Source organism: Phasianus colchicus, chromosome 16 (assembly GCF_987193195.1).
Source record: "Phasianus colchicus chromosome 16, bPhaCol1.hap1.1, whole genome shotgun sequence".
NCBI classification, from domain to species: Eukaryota; Metazoa; Chordata; class Aves; order Galliformes; family Phasianidae; genus Phasianus; species Phasianus colchicus.
In genome coordinates this window covers 14,283,642-14,305,686 of record NC_143451.1, presented here as the reverse complement: position 1 = coordinate 14,305,686, position 22,045 = coordinate 14,283,642, and the positions used below count along the sequence as shown (strand labels likewise).

Genomic DNA, 22,045 nt, shown 5'->3' with positions numbered 1-22,045 from the left:
TCTGAGAGTCTGTGATGGGTGCAAATCACTTCAGTTTGCAGCCTCAGTTCCTGCTTGGTGTTGGCTGGATGCTGCACACATCATTATTGTATGGTGGGATGGAGCAGCCTTGGCCACGGCCCCGTCCAGGGAGGATTCGTTATCACAGGTATAACATACTCACAATATAGTCTTTTTCTATTTAATACTTTCTAAGCTCTAATAGTTATTATACAGGTCCTAGTTTTGCACACACACACAGTCTCCCTCTGTCTGAAGCCACAGCCACTGTTTGTGACAGGGCTGACTTAAATGACAGCTTAAATAAAAATACACTATTATTTTGTAAATTGTATGTATACACAGGCAAACAAATACAGAGAGCAAGCTACACACGTGTATAACTGCATTTCTGCATCATGTACTTAGCTTAAATTACAGACAATACATAAACATTATTTATTAATTATAAAAAATGCATCCCAAAATCAATTTAGTTATTAAAAAGCCAGTAGTGCTGGCTGCAAAGAAAGAAGCACCGTGTGTGCATTCAAGAAATACGTTTACTTTCTATGTTTGTCAATTATTCCTATAAATGCCTATCTCTGTACTCACCTGTGTGTTTGTGATCCTAATACACAAGAGGTGCTCTGTTGGTGCAGTGAGTGCTATGAAATACCACTTGTGAAGTGTGCATACACATCCATCCACACACACACATCGAAGCAGGTGTTGCTAACACACAGAATCACCCCACACCCAGCCCAGCTCTATGCACACACACATACAGTACATGAAGGAAGGAATTCCCACCCCTCTCCTTTCTGCTTCCCTGCACCCGCAGACCCAGACAACACCAGCACCCGTCCGACATCAGCGTTTATTGGTGCGAATGACATGTAGTACCACAGTTCTTACCAGTGACATTACAGACAGACACAGCCCACGAGAGGGGTTCGGTTACAAACACCGACAGCAGGGCCTGAGCCCCAGCCCCTGCCCCAGCAGTTACAGTGCTCAACACAGCGCTGAAATGTCACTTCAAGCAGCTTTTGTATTCTTTGCAGGAAAAAGAAAAAAAAAGAAAACATCAAAAAAAAATAAAATTAAGAGAATTATTGGAAAACAAAGTGCACCAACTGGATTGCAGAGGACTGTGCCAAGGGCAGCAGGGACACAGGTGGGCACAGCCCAGCCTGCTGCTCAGCCCTGGCCCCACAGCCACCCGTGGTACCCAGCAGCGAGCACTGCCAGGCTGTGCACTTTGGTAAGCAGCTAACGAGGCCAACAACACAGATATCTGAATTTCTACACCCTGCTCGGAATCAGCCTAGAGACAGCATTGCCACCACCAGGGAGGTGTGATGCTCACCCACACTGACGTCATCTATTTATAATTTACCTCTATGACACCGGGAGGATCGGTCATTCAGCAACACGCACACAGCAGGAGACCAGAAGTGCCCAACAGCTGCATCCTGCTCACACTGCCCTGCAGGCACCAGCACAGCCCTCGCAGCCAGCTCCATCCACCTGCATGACACCATGAGAGCAGTGGTCCCGAGGACAGAGGCCTCAGCCGGGATGAGTGTCACTCCCTGCTCCCTTTTGGGAAGGCAGAAGCAGGCATGGTGTGGGCACCCAGGGGATGGAGGGCTGGGAATGGCCAGGGCACTGCACAGGAACCATTGTCCATGGGGAGTAACACGGTGATGGGCTTCCTACCAGGAGCTGTTTTAAGCTGCTCTCAGTGCTTCTTCTCCTTTGAGTTTTAGGGAGTGCAGAGGACAGAAGCAAGGACACATTTTGGTCATCTCCAAACCCCCACCAGTTCTGCTGCAGGTTCCTATATCTAAAGACAATGATTTCTGTCCTCTTGTTTTAAATGTCAGCATCTCAGGGGCTCGCTCACTCTTACAACAGCTGGCAGGCAGCAGGCAGGCAGTGTCCCCAGAGCAGCAGGGCCACAGGCTGAGCCCAGTGGGGTGAGGTGGGGGATCTTTGTCACCAGAACACAGGAGGCCTCGGGCCAGTCTGTATCCCCTGTGAGCTGAGGCAGCAATGAGCCATGGAGGAGGAAAAGCAGCTTAGCACCAGCAGCTGCAGCATCATGGGCAGGGCGCTGGGATGGCCGCAGCCTCACATCCCCCAGAACAGCCATCACTTTCCACAAGGAACCCGTGTGGGTTTTGTACCACAGAGCACATTGTCCAAAGAGTGTCCCGTCCCCAAAAGATTTGTCCCCGAGACTCTTCACCACAGGGCAGGGGACCCTTCCAGCAGCACAGTGCCCTACCTGCAGGAGACACGTGGGCACGAGGTGCAGGAGGAGCAGAAATGAGTTCTGGGTTGGATCGGTGTCTTCTCCCATGTTTCGCTGCTGCCCTTCTTGGCCTCCGACATGATCAAGTGAATGATGAGGGAAAAGGGAAGTATTATTATTATTATTACTGTTATTATTATTAATAATTATTTTTTAACATTTCAAATAAAACCATGTTGTGTTGTAAACAGAAGCTCATTCCTCAGGTCTGCCCAGCCAGTCCCATCTAAGGTTTATGCTTGAAATGGGCTTCCACTGAAACAAGAAAACAGAAAATAAAAGTTAAAGCCATGGGCACAACCCAGCACAGACAGCCTGGCCCTACAGGTCTGATTGTCCTCAGTACTGGCTGACTGAACAGGCTCTGAGGTCCCTTCCAACCCAACCATTCTATGGTCCTACAACACCGCTGCTCCTCCAACAAGCACAAGCCTTGCAGAGGAGGGCTGCCCCACTCACACCACGCACAACAGAGCAGCTGCAGTCACCTCGTCCTCACCCCTGTTCATCCATCCCTACTCAAACCAATGGGAAATCAATGGGCCGAGGCTGTTCTCCAGCCCTTGTGAGCACACACCTGCGTATTCCTGAGGCAGCATCGGCCTGCTGATAACTTTCTGGAAGGTGGTAATCCACTCCAGCTGGTCGTCCTCCGTCTCGCAGGCAAAGAGGAATTTCCTGTCCGGGGTGACGATGGTGATGCCGTGCTGCCAATGATTTCCCTGCGTGGATGGCGGGAGCCCTTCCAGGACTTTGTAGCTGTTTTCCTTGCTCCCAATGAACACTTCCCCTCTTGCAAAGGCATCCTAGAAGACAGTAGCCAGGAGCACAGAGTGCAGCAGCTGAGACCAAAAGCACCACAGCCCCACAGAGCCCTCCACCAGCAGCAGCCCAGACCCAGCCACGCAGAATCCCGATCCGTCCTGCTGAGCATCAGCCTGGCCTTTACTGCAGACCATGCCCTGTAACAGCCCAGGCCCCTTTGTCTTACCAGGGGATCCTTGAAATACATGAGCCTTCGGTCATCCATGGTGAACCACCGCTTCTTGAATCCTTCTGTTTGCTGCAGAGTCAGAAAGTGCTGAATTACACACCAAAGTACGAAGTGCTTTGCTCATCAAATGCAACCTGGCAGTATCAGGGCACAGGGGCAGCTTCGGGTGGCTTGGAGGACCCTGCTGGGCAAGGGGTGGCTGGGAAAGGCAGCTGGGGCCAGGTGGGCCTGTAGCAATGGCCAGAGAGCAGGGAAACGGGCTGGGTTCATCTGTGAGAAGTTTCTGGATTTTTTTTATCCCTTGGTTCCAAACCCAAACTTCAGGCGGAAAATGTGTATTAATGTGCTTACAGTGTTAAGGCTTCACCTCTGCAGAGAGGACAAGATTGTCCCACCAGCAGACCCTTCACCATCCCATACAGTGCAAGCCTTGGTTTTGGGGGTGTTGCAGAAACATTGATAGCCTACCTTGGGCCCTGTTTTCTCCATGTACCCCTCCTTCAGGTAGTTTCTAGACAGCTTTGGCACCAGCTGGAGCAACCAAGCAGGAGAGAAATGAGAGCACAGCATCACTGGAGGTGGCTGGGGAGAACCTGCCTGAGCCCACTGACCCCTTTGCCACCAGATCTCAAGCAAGTGGTTGGCAATTCCGTGCAGGTGAGCCAACCATGTATCCCACAGTGGGCTGATGAGGTGTTCCCTTTGGTTTTCAACATTTGGCCCATTTATCTCTTAAGCTGAAAGTGATCTGAAGGCCCTCACATCGCACTATTTTGGCAATAATTTTGGCACAGAACACTCCCCAGAGCTTTCCTGCTTGATAACATGATGCTAAAAACAAGGAAAAAAAACAATCTGGAAAACTTACATCAGCATCGCTGGCTCCAGGGAATGCCACTTGTAAGTAATGAAAACGTGCAGCACGAATGGCATTGAACCAATCCACTATTTCCTAATAAAAGGAACAAAAAACAGCGAGTATCACAGCCTGAACATAACAAAGCAATGCCATCCTGCTGCACTGCAGCTCTCCCATCCCTCTGTCCCAGTGACATGAGTGCAGTTTAGTGCTAACCCTCAACAAAACAAAACAAACAAACCATGAAGAAGATCTGGTAGCACTTCTCATCCCCGCTCCCCATCTGCTCGTGTTTAAATCAGGTGTGGGAGGAGGAAGGTCAGCAGAGGGAAATCCAGCCTGTGGCTTTGAAAAGAGACTTCAGGTGATCCCAGAGCCATCGCTCAGGATTAGCAGAGCCTGAAGTGCTGGGGAGCAGCAGGATGCACAGCACCATGGGCAGGGTGCTTGGCAAAGAGCTGGTGAGACCCAGCATGGAGATGGTAAGCCCAGAGGCGAGCCTAGCTCTGTAAACATGGGTTTCTCTTCCCCTCACTGCACCCCGTCTGCACACAGATGCAAATCCAGGCTAACAGCTCCCCATCACCAGCCTCACCCCTCTGAATGCAGGGAACACAAAGGACATCTCCCACATTCTGAGGCCACAGTGACTTCCTTCCAGATTCTGCTGCAAGAGCAGCCAGACATCTCTTCATCCCTGCACTGCAGCCCACCTGTGAGGCCCATACCCAAGTCCCAACTCAATGCCCAGGTGCCGTGGCGCTTCTTTCCTTCCTTGAAAAACATCTCTTTCCCTTTTATTTTGCTCTCCAAAACAGCTCGGTTAACTTGGTCAGTTTTGAACTCCTCTGCTGATTTGCTTCTGGTGAGATCACAGAGCCTGTGCTGCACTGGCACCTTTCTGGAGGTCTCACTGGAAAACGAGATGCATTTGCAAGAGTTGTGACAGCTGCACACTGAGCTGCAGGAGAGGGCTGTTATGGGTACATATGAGGCATTATTAAGCCAGACTGGAGCTCAGCACAGACCCCATCCCACTCTGTCCCTCTGAGCTGAGGCTGCTGCAGCGCAGGAAGCACTGAGTCAGAGCACACCTCAGCCCTCACTAACGTTTACACATCGATTTTCAAAAGCAAACTGAGCTGAACAAAAAAACAACACACAAAAATCAGGTCCTTTACGTGTTACTTTGGAGATCTCAGTTACAAGAAGTCCAACTTGAGGTGCTCAAAAATGGTCTATGGTATCAACAGCCATCCTTCACAGCTCTGGTGTTCTGCTCTGCCTGGTTAACCTGCTCCACGCTGAGATGGGAGATAAGGTACCAGGACACACACAGACAAGGCTCTGGAAAACTCTGACCTACTTGTCTGAGCTTTTACTTATCACTTGCTTTTCTATCTTAAGCAGCTAAGCAGACCCCAGATAGCAGCACAAAGAGGATCTGCAAGAGAGAGGAACTGGCTCCTGAAGTGAATGATGACCATTACAGGCTAGAGGCAATGAAAAAGAAGCTGTAACATTAAAGTGGTGATGATTCTCCACTTTGGCCAGTGAGTCTCACCTCTGTGCCTGGGAAAATCATGGAACAGATCCTCCTGGATGACATGCTTGATCACATGAGGAAAGGGCGTGTGATCCATGGCAGCCAGCACGGCTTCACCAGAGGAAGGTCATGCTTGACCAATCTGGTGGCCTTTTATGATGGAGTGACGGCATCGGTGGACAAGGGAAAGGCGACCGATGTCATTTACCTGGACTTGAGCAAGGCCTTTGACATGGTCCCCCACCACATCCTTATCTCCAAACTGGAGGGATGTGGATGTGATGGGTGGACCACTCGATGGATAAGAAACTGGTTGAAAGGCCGCAGTCAGAGGGTGGTCATCAATGGCTCCATGTCCAGGTGGAGGCCGGTAACGAGCGGCGTCCCCCAGGGGTCTGTCTTGGGACCGGTGCTCTTTAACATCTTTATCAGTGACATCGATGATGGAATCGAGTGCACCCTCAGCAATTTGCTGACGACACCAAGCTGAGTGGTGTGGTTGACACGGCTGAAGGAAGGGATGCCATTCAGAGGGACCTCGAGAGGCTGGAAAGGTGGGCCCGGGTGAACCTGATGAGGTTCAACACAGCAAAGTGCAGAGTTTTGCACTTGGGCTGGAGGAATCCCAAGCATCCCTACAGACTGGAAGGAGCGGTCCTTGAGAGCAGCCCTGTGGAGAAGGACCTGGGGGTTTTGGTAGATGAAAAACTTAATATGAGCCAGCAGTGTGCCCTTGTGGCTCAGAAGGCAAATGGGATCCTGGGCTCCATCAGAAGAGGGGTGGCCAGCAGGGACAGGGAGGTGATTGTTCCCCTCTACTCTGCTCTGTGAGGCCCCATCTGCAGCACTGTGTCCGAGTGTGGAGCCCCCAGTACAAAAAAGACAGGGAGCTGTTGGAGAGGGTCCTGAGGAGGCCACGAAGATGATCAGGGGACTGGAGCACCTCCCCTATGAGGACAAGCTGAGGGAGCTGGGCTTGTTCAGCCTGGAGAAAAGAAGGCTGCGGGGTGACCTCATTGCAGCCTTTCAGTACCTAAAGGGAGCCTACAGAGGGGAGGGGAATAAACTCTTTGAAAGGGTTGATAACAGCAGGACGAGGGGAAATGGTTTTAAGTTGAGGGAGGGGAGATTTAGGTTGGATGTCAGGGGGAAGTTCTTTACAGAGAGAGTGGTGAGGTGCTGGAACAGCTGCCCAGAGAGGCTGTGGATGCCCCGTCCATCCCTGGAGGTGTTCAAGGCCAGGTTGGATGGGGCCCTGGGCAGTCTGGTCTAGCATTAAATGAGGAGGTTGGTCGCCCTGCACGTGGCAGAGGGTTGGAGATTGATGATCCTTGAGGTCCCTTCCAACCCTGGCCATTCTGTGATTCTGTGATTCACAGAATCACCAACCAGAAGGCAACCCTGACATCACGATGTGCTGCGTGGGGGTCACCCCCCTGACCAGTAGGTCCTGCCATGCAGAAAGCAGAGGACGAATCTCTCATTGATTTCAGACTATCAGTTTTTTTTCCCAGAGCCAGAATGATCCACTGCGACATCACATCTCTTTATATAAGCACACACCTGTGTCTGCAAAGCCAGGATGCACAGCCTCTGCTCCAGACCTGAGCCACTTGCACAGCCATGGCAACAGCAGGCAACCAACCTGCATGAAATTGCATCTTCTCTTCCAGCTCATCAGTCCTCAAGTCAGCTCCTCCTGCTGCTGACAACGGCCCTCATGTCACCTTTGCCTGTTCTGAAAGCTCCTGCTATAGCTCAGGAATGTCAAAGAAGAGTGCTCAGCTCATTTGTCCAGAAAAGATTCAAAGATATTGGTTTGCACTATGTAGAGAGGCCTTTCCTGGAGATGCAGCCCACCTCCGAGGATGCTAAGGATGATGGTAACCCTGGGGATGGCAGCAGCAGCCCGAGCTGCTCCTGTGATGGCTTCAGGAGAAGTCCTGCAGAGGGAGCTTCAGTCCCGGGCAGGAGCTCAGCGCGGTGAGAAATCAGCTTCAGCACCTCATGTGCGCCTGGAGCCCTGCCAGCATCACTGCCTTCAACCAGCAGAGCAGGTCCCACTGCACAGTGCCTGAGAAATGGAACTCCAACATCACTCTCTCCTCTGCTCCCCACCAAAGGTCATTCAAAGGCTGAGTGCCCTTTAACAAACTAACTTTGCTCCCAGCAAAACAGGCAGAGCTTGACCAGTCCTTGTTGGCACTGGAGCGTGATGCCAGGCAGAAACCTGGGACTGTTTTTTTTGTCAGATGGACACAGAGTGAGATGCATGCATCTGCGCTGCTCCAACCAGCTGTGTGAGTGCTCTCAGACTCCCACACTGAAAAAAAAAAGCTCCTCAGCTCCTCCCACTCACACCAAGCATGTTGCTCTTCACTTCAAAGGAGCTCAGCACAGCTGATGATCCAGAAGCCCCTTAGGTCACAATGAAGTAATCACCTGAGAGCATTTGTGCCCACCATGCAAAAGGAAGCACAGAGGAATGCTTCTGGTAGCATTCCTGGTTACTCGAAATCTGCATCTTGGGTTCCTTCCATATGTATTTTCAAACTACAACCCTCATTATGCATCAGTGCCTCCCACGGCTGTGATGGTGACTGGCACTTCACTGCACAGAGAATCAGGGATGGGGTGCATCTTCAGCCCCAGCTCACCCCAATGGTCTCGGTCCACCTGGTGATGAGCACGTGCTAAGCCTTCAGTTGCATACAGCTGCCCCATCCTGCAATGCTCTGGGGCAGCAGCACAGTGATCCAGGCTGTCCTTTTGGCTTTGATTTGCTTAGCTGCCTTACTCCAGTGAAGGTTATCACCTGTGATGAGCTTGCATTCTCGGTCAGCCAAAGGAGCAGAGCAATTTCAAGGAAGTTGAGAGAAATTCAGCTGAGGTGTTATCAGATGCATCAGAGCTGCCTGCCCAAGCACTGAGTAGGCAGCAGGAACAACCACACTCAACCTGTGAGATCAGCCCTGCTCACAGCAACTGCCTGCATGTCACAAACCACTCCTTCCCCGTGGGCATCTGGCAGAAAAATCAGTTTTTTCAACCCAAAAAACACAGCAAAATTCTGTGCAGACTGTCACAGACCACAGACAGAGGCACCACCTCACCAGACAGAAGCTGACGAGGTGCAGCTTCTACAGGAAGGAGCTCCTTCCTTTGGCTTCTGTTGTTGCTCCATGGCCACGAGGTAAACACATTCTGCATCACTGCAGCACAGCCCTGCAACCACAGTGGTTCCACTTGGGCTGACCCCTTGAACACACTCTGTGTGAGAGCTCTGGGACTCTCCTCTCACTGCAAAGGCCGCTGTGTCCCACATCCTCCCTGGGCAAACAACTGCCCCACACTCCTGAGCATTCCACTGATTTCCACATTACAAAGTCCCACACCCATCCCCAAGTCACAGCTGGGTTACAGACAGGTGTGACCCAGTCTGGCTGCGTGCAGCACCATCCTCCAGGAGCACACACAAGGCCCTGCTACCCCCTGCTCTCACCTTGCCATCTTCATGATAGACAAAGATGTTCCTTGTGCTATTGTCCTTCAAGTACGTGATCTGTAGTCCGTGTGGGTTCCCGATTTTTGCAGGCTGGAAAGTTGCATTTAAATGTTCAATCTTCATAATCGCTTTGGGTTCTTTTGCCTGGAAAACACAGCTGAGTGAGCAAACACCTGAGAATTGGCTTTTAAACCAGAAAGCAGTTTAGTGTGTCAGAAAAAAAACCTCACAATTGAGGGCAGTACCTGAAACACGATGCTCAGCTCACAGACCTGCCTGATGATAACAGAGCTGGGGCTTTGCTTGGGCACAATTGAATGCTTTCTGCCGACATGGCAAAACACTCTGCTGCTCTACAAAACTCAGCAAAGTTCAAGGAGATTTCAGATTTCAGCCCAGAAGCAAGATAGATAGGTCAGGTCTCAAAGACAGCAAGGATGCTGTGCTATGAGCAACTTCATGACTCGCAGGTAGCGTGGCAGCAGAGCAGGTAGCCTCAAGCTACTGGAGCTAATAGCAACTGAATCCAGTACAACCACTGCTGCAGCTGTGGTGGGGGCCTGAACTGCTCTCACAGCTCCACTGGAGCTGAAAGCTCCTAAGGCTGTGATGGAGGCATCATCCTCTCTGAAGGAGATCATTGGAGGCACCAGGGAAGAGCAAAAGGTCATAGAAAACACCTCAGCTCCACCCATTATGTGGTGCAGAACAGCAGAATGTCTATCCATTAATCACAAGGGCAATGTTCGTGGTAACAGCTCTGTATCTCCCTTCCAGTACATGAAATCTGCTCTGGGCAAAGGGATGAATGCTTCACTGCATGGCACCGAAAGAGGAAATCCTGAGGGCTGTGAGGTGCTGTCACAGGCAGCGTTCCCTCCCCCAGAAGGTACCCATGGGTACAAGATCCACGTCAGTTGGATCACGCAGGGCCAGAGGTGAGAAAAATTCATGGTGGTGAAAGGAGAGCCAAGGGCAACACAGCGGGTGATGTGGGACGGCCGGTCAGCATCTTTTCACTGCAGTGACTGGGGACTGAGAGCACGTCCTGCACAGCAGGCGGCCGGCTGGGCTGCGCTCCACCCATCGAGAACACAGCACCTATGGAAACTCCTTGTGCACCAACACTCACAGCAGGACTTCCCACCCCCACAGCAGCCCCAGGAACTCACGTCGTTCTTGTTGAAGTATTTCAGTGCACCTTCCCTCTCTGACAGCACAAACTTTCGGCTCAGGAACTGCCCGTTGTCCCGTCCTCTCTTCCACAGAAACCCTTCTCGGTACCCTGCGGACATTGAGCAGAGGGGCAGGGTGAGGAGAAGCAGAGCCACCTCCCGTCTGTCTGAGGCAGAATTACACACAAGTCCCATGGAAAAGGTGTTCCCCTTTCTGTGGCTTCAATCCTTTCAGATTTTTTGGCTCGGGCTCTCAGGAGGTAGGATTTTCAAGCTGTACATTTATAATGACTTACCAGTACTTCTTAACACGTGGAAGTGAGGATGTGCAGAAAACCCTCATCCAACCAGCTCTTCAGACAGCGGTCCATATGACACCAGTAATGCAGGATTCATTTTTAAAAACAGAATAAAAGAAGCACAGAAATCCCCCAGCCAGCCCTCAGTGCTCACTCTACAGTACAAACCATGTTTCCATGCCATAAGAAATGCACAAACACACAGAAACCACACACACACACACACACACACACACACACACACACACACAAGTGCGTTCAGCTATCAGGGCAGACAAAGGTAAGAATGGCACAGACAACAGCTAACGATGCCAACTGAAGAGAAAGCACCTGTCTGGCTATCATGCCTCTGCTGACAGACAAAATGCCACTTTCTTTTGCCTGGATGTATGAAATCCTACGCCGAATGCTTTCTCCAGATCCTCAGAGACCTTTGCTGAATGTGAGGCAAAGCTGTCAACATCTGGCATCAATAAGTGCCATGGCAAAGCTCGTGCTGCTGTGAATGCTGGATGCCAACTGCTGAGAGCCTCACCACCACGGGCTGCACAGCAGGCTGCTGGGAGACAGTGCTGCCAAGGGGCTCATTGCTTGGTGCAGATGTAAGCAGTGGAAATATTTAAAGCTGTCAGCAGTCCTTCCCTTGGTTCTTTATTTAATATGGGCCATGCGTTGCAGCAGGGACTTCTTTTAAAGCATGAAGCCACACTGCTGCCTGCCCAGCCCTCCCTCTCAGAGCCCTGCAGTGCAGAACACACACCCTGGGTGCTCAGGGCGCTGGCACCCATTGGCAGCACTGCACAGACACCAGACCAGCAACCCGAGCACCAAAACCAGAGATGTCAGAGGCATTACATGGGCAGAGCCCTTCCCCTGCCCACCCAACCATCCTCCAGCCTTGGGAGAGATGCCACAAGTAGCACTGGTGAACTCAGCCAATCCATTCCACCCTACTCCAACTGCAAGCTTGTTTCTGAACAACAAAATACAACCAACCTCTGGGAAGGCACTCATAGCATGAGAAAGAAACACACAGAGTGAGCAGAACCATCCTCAGTCTGAGCAAGGGGAAGCAGCAAAACCAGCCCAGGGCAGCAGCGCAGGCTGGCCCCCTCTTATCACCACTGTGGCACAAATTCATTCCCCCAGTGTGGGGAACACCAGCATCTGACAGGTTGTATCAGCAGAACCACTGCGTGCTCAATAGTGGCTGAAGATGACAGAGCTGAACAGGGATAAGGGCTGTACAACGTGGGGTTGACAGCAGGCAGATAGGCTGCAGGTCCTGCCAGGCTGATATGGCAAGATTTGCTTAATATGAGGGAGAAATGCTGCCAGGGCCCTGAAGGTAGGAAGCTCTTAATTGAAATACACTCACCTGAGTTAGCTCAGCTGAGCTCAGCTCTCAGCCTCACAGCCTGACAGCAGCTCCCTGCACAAGCCATGCCTGCGGGTTGCCTTCATTCATTCATCCAGAGCACTTTGCTACAAGTATCCAAGTGGTACAGGGTGTAAGGATGCCCTGTTTCTCTTCTCTGCAATAAACTTATTGTGTTTTCTCTTACTACTAAAGGGGTAGTGAATAGAACTCACTGCATTTCCCCAAGGAGCTGCAAATGTATGAAGTTCACTGAAAGCAAACCCTTGTGAGACTGGCACCCCAGTGGTTTCATATGAGAAGGTGGAAGCACAGAGAGGGTTGGAGATCCGCCCAGGGCAATACAGCGAGCCAGTGCCAAAGCCAGGCTGGAAACCAAGGCTTCCATACCCTCTTATGTACAGACACTTTCATCATTATGATCTCCTTTTTTTCCAGCCCTTTGAGCCAAAACACAGCATCTGAATTCCACTCTGTTCTCCTTCGGAGAAATTAGAAAAGAAAATAAGAATGCTGGCACTTTCCACAACCATTGCCTCTGCAAAAGAGCTCCTGGCTGCTCTCACAAAGCCAGCTGCTAATTTTGCTGTACTTTGGCACAGATTTCCCCAAATCCTTTGCTTGCTTCTTTTCTTTCTTTCTTCCTTCCTCCAGGGCTGTGTCCTCGGGAGCTGCTCCTGTGCTCTGCCCAAACTTGCTGCCTGCTCCCCTGTCAATGCTGATAAATGCAAACACAACGAACTGGACGTGAACCGAATGTGAACTCATCCAGCTTCCCCAGGCAATCAGTCAGCAAGACGTATCCTCAACATCCAGATCTAAAAGACAGTGCAAACAGCTAGAGAAGGTGTTGAGGAGCAGAACTGCAGGATGCTGGAGATGCCGAGCTCCTACAAAGCCCCTCCTCACCTCCATGGGCTGCCCTGCATTAGCAACAGCTTCCAGTTCAGAGCTACCTGGCCAAACCCAGACCTTCAGCAGGGCTGCACTCATGATGGTGAAGCAAAACAGCCAGCAGCACAGCTTCAGGGCACACAGCACTCCATCACCTGCAGGTGCAGAACAAAGGCTGCAGCCACCCGCTGGCACTGTGCTCAGCCACCAGCACACAGCCATGACTGCCAAAGGATGCTTGGTGAAGGCCAGCACTCTTCAGGAATAACACCCCTGTGCTTGGGCCGCTTGGCATTGGGCAGTTCTGGCACAAACCTGGCTCGTAAAAAGGCCACCAAGCAGTTGTGACAAAGTTGACCAACAAATGGCACGCACATAACCAGAACTCACACCTCCGGAATGGGCATTTTTGTCCCACTGTGTCATTTCCAAGGTAAAATGAGGAACCACCATTTCTACATTCCTTTCATCACCCCAGCTTAAGCTCCGTGGGGGAAGGAAAACAGAATTACCACGCTGGTTGCCCAAAAACAAGATGGCCTTGTGCCAGCTGTGCTGAGTGCATGTCTGCAGCTCCTGGACCCTTCAGCTGCTTCAGCCTAACCCAGCTTTATCACAGTGCCACAGAGGAGGCAAGCGAGAGGATTTGCTACCAAGACAGTCTCGCAAAGATAGCACCTTCCCACCCGACTTCCTCCAGCAATTCGTTCAAGTTCCCTATTTTTAAGAAGAGGAATATCACCACTTCCCCACGTCAGTCCCCACGTCAGTTATGGCCAGTTGTTACTGATGGGGTTTTTGGTCCCTCTGTGCACGCGGATTATAGGAAGTACCCAAAATTACTCTTTCAGTTTCAGCCTTTGTTCTCAGAGAACAAGAAACCGCTCTGAGAGGGCGATCAGATCCACCGGCTGGAGAAAAGAACACATGCTTGGACTTTGCTTTCTCTCATCCCACATCAAGCATTCTAAACTTGGAATTAAACCCTATCTGCTCTCTGGTTTCTTTGGTGCTTAATCTGCTATTTCAGCTGGGAATGGAGGCAGCAGAACCACTTGTTTCCATGATTGTCACAGTGGTACAACCAGGCCTGGTGCAAGGCTTTGAGGAGAAACATTCACCAAAACCAGCCATAGTAGAAACGTAGCACTACACCAAGGAACAAATGCATTACTGTGCTGTCTTTCTCTCCTGGTCTCACTGCCAGACAGAGCATGGAAGGCTGAAAGAGAGGGAAACATTTACTCATACTTGTAATCCAAGAGCAACTGCATTTTCCTCGAGTTCAAGCAGGGCACCTTCACCTCCAAAAATAGGTTCTTTTTCCTCTCAGCAGTCAGACAAAGTGCTCTGACCCCAACTCTGAGCTTTATAGACGAAGATTTAAACACAACTACATCACATCGCTTTGCTGCTAAAATTACAGGGTGCACATCACCACTTCTGCACGTCAGAAGCAGAGCCATCTGCTACATTAACAGCATAAGATGTTAATTAAGCCAGAACAGGAGATAGGAACTCACTGAAGATGATGTGCCAGCTCGTTCTGCAAGGTTAAGAAACAGCGTAATCATTTGGAGCAGCTGAGTGGAGAATCCCTGACACTGATGTCACAGCCTCCTTTTAGCACAATGAATATGAAGGATATTTCTTCAGAAATAAACCGTTTTGTCCACAATCAAGGAGCTGGACAGAGAGAAGGTGATGTGATCTGTGCTTTTCCAGTGGAACAGATTTCAAATAACATCGAAGGAAGAACTGTAAACCTCTTGTTTGGCTGCAACAGCGTAAATTGTTTGGTTTGATTGCTTTAAGCAATAGCATTTCTTTGTGCTCTGGAAGCACAAGCCTTAGCAAGGGGCAAATGGGCACCTGTTGAGTGACCCTGCAATGCAGACAGCTTCCCTGCTGCAGGAAGGGCACTGGGGAGGTAAGCTCTTGGTGGCCCTGTGTCGGGATGGGTGCCTGGCACATCTCACGTCCTGCCAAGTGGGAATTCTCCATTTTGCAGCACTGGCAGCAATCCCACCTTGGAGACACCTCTTCAACCCCCCTTCAAGAGAAGACATCCCCACCCCATCACACACAGCCCGGGATCCACCACGTGCTGACCCCGACCAGACACACACCTCTTAGAGGGGACAATTTCCCAGCTCTTAATCAATCAGTGCTCTCCTCCTAATGAGCACTTAGTATGCAAATTACCTTTCCTAACAGGCCATTTTGCAGAGAAAGGTTTCTTGTTGCCATCCAGTCTGCCTCTGCTGCCATCCAGGAGCTCATAAAACAATTACTGCCCTGCTGCATTGTAGTGCCTCAGTTATGGATGCAAGCAGCTGATTAGATTGATTGCTTCCACAATACCCAATTAACCCACTCACTCTGCAAGTGATTGACTTAATCAAAGGCAATTAGCGCTTGAATGGCTACATCACACACAAAGCCGGGATTTAGGAGATGATTGCGATAACACTTACAGACCTCTGGTTGGCCTTGCAGGGGAAAACATCACTATTAACGTCCAACTCAGTGTTGGGTACCTGAAACCATAGGTCGGTGGTTTTGGGTAGCACACAATGAGCAAGGACAGCCACAGAGGGAGCGATGCCACGTGCTGCTGCTCGGAGGAACCTTAAAATTCCCTTTTTCCCCCTTCTTGCTCCTGAGGACTGGCAGCACCAAACAGCTGAGAAGACCTCAGTGATGATTCCTACCCCTGACAGCTTCAGGAGTCAAACAACAAGTGCCCAACAAGGCTGTCTCCCGTTACCAATCCTCCCAACAAACACATCCTTACAAAACCCTCTTCCATGCTGAGCTCTTGCCAGGTGACTTCTCCCACAACATAAAAAAGATGCGCAGAGAAACAGGTGGGGATCCACTACCAAAGCAATGCAGAAATACAGGTAGCACAGCCCTCAGTAACTGCTTTGCCTCTGATCAAACCTCACAAAGCCTGCCTGGCTCTGTGCAGCACAGCACAGCCAGGACAAAGCCTTACAATGGGATGTCAGGGAGAGAATTCCACTCCCCCTAAAATAAGGGATAGAGAACACTGTACATCATCCCTGGGACAACCCACACGCTGTATGAAATAGAGCCAAACACATTGCCTCTGCAGAAAAAAACCCATGGGGCTGAGCTGAACAGTGCATCCCGGTCCTGAGATTGATGGAAAAAAGATAAGGTCTGTCCCCATCCATGGGTGTGCTGTATTTACATGTGAGGTCAGTCCCTGCGTTTCCAGCCCCTTTTAATGTCACTGTGAACACACTTGCATTGCTGGCACACAGTTGAAAATCCAAATTGCTTCTAAGCAAAGCCCCAATAATAAAGCTGAAATCCATTAAGCTTGTGATGTTTGCCACCATTTAAATCTGATTAAAATCATTCATGACACCACTAAGCCTAACAGTCAGAAAACCCTCCTGTCAATTCCGATGTTTCCCAGTGTAATCCAGACCCCCTTCTTTCACCGAGCTGTCAGCTAAAGGGAACCATAATAAGAGATTATAAACCTAATCCAGCTTCCTAAGCTGTTTTTAACCGGTTTCTTTAATCACATGCTATCGTTCCCTACGGAGTAGCTCTCAGGTGACAAAGATGTTCATACAGCCTTTAATGCTCGCTGAAGGTATCTTGGATGGGATCCCATCACACCTTGCCTGGGTGAGAGCGACCAAACCGAGACACGTGGGGACAGCGGGGTGCCAACCTTGGGATGACTGCAGGTGGGGATGGAGGTGCAAAGGATGCTCAGCAGAGAAAAACTTCCATGGGGTGCAGCGATTCCTGGTAAAGCTGCTCCTCCAGCCAGTGCTCCTCTCCCTGAAAATGCTATGGAGGAATGAACAGTGGGGAAATGTAATGAGGTGTAAAATCCCCAAGTCTTTACCTGACCACTGTAAGGCAGAACAGGTTTGGTTTGCACTGTAGAGAATACATCCTCCCTTTTATCAGTTTATCAGTTTATTTCATAACTGATCATTGATACAGTACAGCTTCCCTGGTAACTTAATAATGGAGCAAGCGTTTACATATTGAAGATAAGGCAATAGTTAGCTGCTGCAGTGCAATTAGATTGTATCTGCATTGAGAGGTTAAAACCCTCTGCTACAGAGCACATCTTTACTGGAAGCCTTGTGCTTGTGTTACTGCGAATTGGATGTGGAATCTAATTTTACTTGGAAATCAAATGCTTCCTCCTTGAGTGGCATTCCTGCACGGCCACCTGGGAGCTGCTGGCTGCTCAGAGAACACCAGTTACAGGTAAATAACCCTCACGTTTTCTTCTCATGAATCCAGTCTGCTATTACAAAAAGGGAGATGAAAGCTGAGAGGCTGGCAGTGCAATGCTCATCCCTTCTACCAGCACTGAATACATCTGAGGTCTGATTTAGAGGGAAGCTGGGAAAGAAGACATTTAAGGACAGGCACGCAGCGCCAAGTCATGGCAGCATCCCTACAACAGCAGCATTACTTTGCTGCAAGCTGAAGTTCTAGCACAAAATCCCAAACCAGGGATCAGGGCAGGACATGAGCACCCCAGCAAGCCCTCCCTGCAGTCACCAAGCAACGAAGTGCACAAAAGCTGCACAAGAGGATGCATCAGCAAGAAGGAAGCTGAGGCACGAGGACTGCCCACCACACTGCAAAAAGCACCGAACTGTAAATGCCCAAAGCCCCACACAGGACCGATGGAGCTGGGCAGCATTCCTTCCCTCTGTGCACCACAGATGGGCTGTGCTGAGCTACACACGGCTGAGGCTGAGGCTCCAAATGACTGCAGAGCCCCAGGCAGCACCTGAAGGCCTGCGCTTCCCTCGGGCCACGGGAAAAGCCAAAATACATTCCAAGCCTGGAACAGTTTGGGATGGATTTTCTATTTCCCATACCAGCAAATAAAACCTCAGCATGGGCGGCTGCTCCCATCGATCAACCCAAGCAAGGATGAGAAGAACTTAACTGCTGACCAGAGCTTTGCTGAAGCCGCAGAGAAGTTCATCACTGACTTCAAAGCAGTTTAGGATCCTCTCTCCAGGGCATCCTGCTCTGAAACATTCCCCCCACGTAGGCAATGCTGACACACGACCGTAAATCAGGGAAGCCCATCCTTTCACACACATAGCGTTCCTCTTTGTTTGCTTTGAAGAGAAATCCAAATGGCTGTGAGCACATCTGCTGCAGTGCTAATGGCTCCTGATCATCTATTATTGAGTGTTTGACACATTTACAGTCAGGGCTATTGCTTTATGCAGGGAAGGGAGAATTTTTAATTTAGGGCTCATTGCAATCTCAGCTGCCCCAGAAAGCCCTGGTTTGGATGCTCCCAGCACTGTGGGATGGGGGGAGGTGCAGCAGCAGCACAGCCACAGCCTGCAGGAGGATGTTTGCACACAGCTGGACGTTGGCTTTACTGAACCTATTGCCCCTCGGCCCCATAGCAGGGTGGTCCCACTTTATGAACTCTGTAATTACACAAATCTGGGCTCAATCCTGGTCTGAATAAATCATTGAGCAAGATTCCCACTGACATCACCATGCTAAAATTCCTCCTTCCAGTCTCTGCAATGCGCGTAAGGTTGAAATTCACACCCTGCTGTGCACCTCTCTTGCCTTTCAGACATTTTGGGGATATGCTGCTGTTAGCAGTGTGCCACACCATCACTGCTCTCACAGAACTGGTATGGAAACAAACCAGGATCATCCATGCAGCTGCTGTGCACCCACCCTGACTGCACAGCATCTTTAGAAACAGTCCCACTGGGAGAGCCAGAGAGGCACCTTCCAGCCCCATTTTGCATCCAAGAGAGAGCAGAATGTGGAAAATTCTCTGCTGCATCCAAGATTTCAAGGGGAAAACTCAGACAAGCTCGCTACAGGGAGAAAACACAACGCACACCTCTCAACTCTCTGCTCCTCCTTCTTTACATTACCATTCCTGCAGCACAGCCAGCTGCTGAGCAGCTCTGCTGAAGGTCTGATAAGCTCATGCTCACCCATAGCATGCACTTCTCTGCATCAGATGCCAAACCTTCCCCATCCCTCCACAGCCTTACAGAACTCACAGTGTTTTATTTTTGGAGCACAGAATTACAAAACCCGCGATGGAGACGGGCTGAGCAGAAAGGCATTAAGAAGTGCTCACACTTCTCAGCTGAGTTTGATTTAAGGCTCAGCAACAACGTCCTAGGCAAACTCCAGAAAAAGACATGACATCACTCCGGAAAAATTCTTTATCTGGTGAGAGACAAAAAGTGCCTGGCCCTGCACAGGTCTCCAACACAGAACGGATCTTTAACAGTAATTCAATTAAGCTCGGATGAGCTGCCACGAAACCAGTGCTTTCCATGCACTGAGTTATAGCTTACTTCCTCTCCATCCCCACCCCTCCATTACACAAGATGCTGCAGCAACCTTCTGGCCTCAGGGCACTGCGCTAGGAAAGATCAGGACACCAAGAACTGCCTCCAGAAACCTTCAGAAATAGAAAGGGCTGCCTCCCCTATTCTTTCTCTAAAACTTAATCATCAAAAGTGTGGAGAACCGGTCTGATTTTTCTCTTTACCTCTACTCCATTTAAAATAGATTAATTTATTGACTGTAGAAACCCAAGGTCACAAGAGCAGGCAGTCTGAGCAACACCAAAATGCAGTATTTCAATACTGTCCCAGCCAGGGAAAGCTACCGAGGACTGACATCAGTAATACCAGTGTTTCATACACCCCATGATCCCACAGCCCACACTCACCAGCAGCCTGAGAGCCCAGAGGCACAACAACCCCTGGAACTCCCCATCCTAAAACACAGCAATGCCTTTAACCCCCAACAAGCAGCAATCCCATGAGAAACCCAGCTAACCCAGCACATAGACCTGATGCCAAGCTGACCACAAATGAAACATCTCTGAGTTGAGTTGACAGATGTAAATCTTTCTGTCGGAGATGATACAAAATGAAAGAGCACTTCTTACTCATTCTTTTTTGAGGGGGAAAAGAACAAACCCTAAGCCAGCTATTTGTACAAAGCACTCAGAGAAAAAAATAAAAATAAAGAAAAAGAAGACCAAATCACAACTATTTTAAATTCTATCAGCCAGCCTTGTGCACTTGGAGTAAGGTTTGCCACCCATACCATTCTGCTTCCCTATGCTGCTGCTTCAATTCTTGCAAGAAAGCTGCTGCTGGGCTAATTATAGAAGCTTGGATGGAAGCTGTGTTGAAGGCAGCCTGACAGAACCAGCTGTTAACATTACAGCTGGAGCCCCAGGTAGCTGTGAGCACGCAGCCTCAGCTGGCAGAGCTGCATGCCCTGCAGCCAGCAGTGCCAATGCCCCACTGGGCCAACTCCAGCTCTCCCATTCAGACCTACACATTCTCACCTGCTGCTCTGGCTGCCTACGTGCTTTAGGGAAGCTGAAGCCAGCAGCACGTTGCTCTGCACTCCTTGCTCTTTCTTGGACATCAGCTATCTGTAACAGGAATGCTGATTTCCCCCACCCCAGCACTGGGTCACTGCAGCACTCAGGGTTCCTGGAGAGCACAGAGCAGTTCCCAGCCTTTAACCACAGCCCAGACAGAACAGCAGAAAAAAAAGTCAAAATACACCAAAGGCATTTCTAAAAGAAAAGCTTTTGCATTTGCAGCTTTTTCTGTTGTTTCGTGCTGTTGGCACTGCATGCTTTCATTTTAGCAACGTAGGGAAATGGCATAGCACCTTCCTTTGATTTTAATGGAGCTTTCATTAGATGGCATCACATTTTTAGAGGGGCTGCCCTGTGTGAGAATCAGCACTCAGCAGCACCGACAGAAAGCAGCAAAAGGCTGAGTCAGTCTCTAGGCGCATGACATCGCACTGCCCTGCCAAAACACAGCCCGCCTGGCACCGGGACACGCAGCGCAGGCACATCCCTGTCACCAGGAACAAAAAGACGACAGCCGTGCTGTGATCGCATCCTTCTCCTCAGTCTGGCTTGCTAAACAGCTCTTTGATGCGTCTTGACTGTGCTGCAGCACGGACCGTGTTTGATGTTTAAGCCATTTGTATTGCAAAGCAGCTGCTCCCCGAGCCAGGGCTGTGCAGACTGCTCTCCAACAGCCCCAGCTCCACACGCTGTCCCGGCTGGACCTGCTGCTGATGTCTGGCTGGAAACCATATGCAGTGCTGTTTTACCTTGCGGATGTTTTTCTGATGGATGCTTCCCCTGTGAGCCCAGCCGGGCACTGTGTGCTCTGCACAGAGGAGGTGGCAGGCGAGGTGACCTGCCCTGTGCCACACTGCCCTTCTGCTGCCCAAAAGGAGCAGTGGCACAGCACGCGGAGGAAGGAGCAGCAGCCACCATTTGATCCGAAGCAATGACTGCATTTCCCTCAAATCAAGGAGAGAATGGGGAAAGGTTTCCTGGAGCAGGTGCTGGTGAGGTGCTGTGTAATGTTAAATGCAGGATTAAACCAGGAAGACATATAAAGGAGACTGAGCATTGGCCAATGGCAATGCAGATGCTGTCATGGCCAGGACACAGCACGAGATGCAGTGTCTTCTGCCTCCCCCACAACATCCCCATCACTGGGTGCTCCCCATCCCCGAAGCACCAAGCAGCAGAGATGCCAACACTTTCAGTCCTGCTGGGGAAAAATGCTCAAAAATAGCACGCTTTTCTCCCAAATCACAAAATACCAGATCTGGGCTCCGAGAAAAACAAACACAAATCACAGAGTGCCACCATCAGCTCTGGTAGCAGCTGGGCCAGCAGGAAGGATGCTGACCAAACCCACTCACCAGCACTCCTCTTTCCATCAACATTTTGTCCAGCAGTCCAGGCATGGCCATGGAAGAGCACATGGGCTCTGAACAGGCACTGTGTGTTTGGTGCCATGTCCAGCAGCAATCTCCAGGGCTCAGGAGGGTGCTCCCAAGGCCAGTGCCTGTGGAGCCTGGCTCCCAGCATGTCACCTTCCAGCCACCCGCAGCTGACGTCATGCCAGAGAACAGAAGCTCTCTGTGCCTCTGGCTGCTCTAGAAGGAGGCTTCACAAGGCTGCTTGCTGGAGGGATGTTTCTGCTTTAACCCGCTCCTGACAAGGGCACACCAGAC

At 50.4% G+C, this 22,045-nt stretch overlaps 1 protein-coding gene across 2 annotated transcripts in view; it reads right to left on the bottom strand.

Moving 5' to 3' along the window:
- Positions 1-845: 845 nt before the first annotated feature.
- ADAP1 (ArfGAP with dual PH domains 1) overlaps positions 846-22,045 on the bottom strand; it is a 41,074-nt gene continuing 19,874 nt past the window's right edge. Inside the window, exons 1-8 of one of the 2 annotated variants that reach the window (XM_031606833.2) lie at positions 21,731-22,012; positions 10,379-10,491; positions 9,204-9,350; positions 4,165-4,248; positions 3,765-3,827; positions 3,294-3,365; positions 2,880-3,108; positions 846-2,557 (exon numbers count right to left, since the gene is read on the bottom strand). In XM_031606833.2, coding sequence (XP_031462693.2) covers positions 2,529-2,557; positions 2,880-3,108; positions 3,294-3,365; positions 3,765-3,827; positions 4,165-4,248; positions 9,204-9,350; positions 10,379-10,491; positions 21,731-21,899 — 906 coding nt within the window. In that variant the 5' untranslated portion in view covers positions 21,900-22,012 and the 3' untranslated portion in view covers positions 846-2,528. Of the gene's footprint in view, positions 2,558-2,879; positions 3,109-3,293; positions 3,366-3,764; positions 3,828-4,164; positions 4,249-9,203; positions 9,351-10,378; positions 10,492-21,730; positions 22,013-22,045 lie in introns of those variants that run through there. The other variant, XM_031606832.2, reaches the window with a different exon arrangement.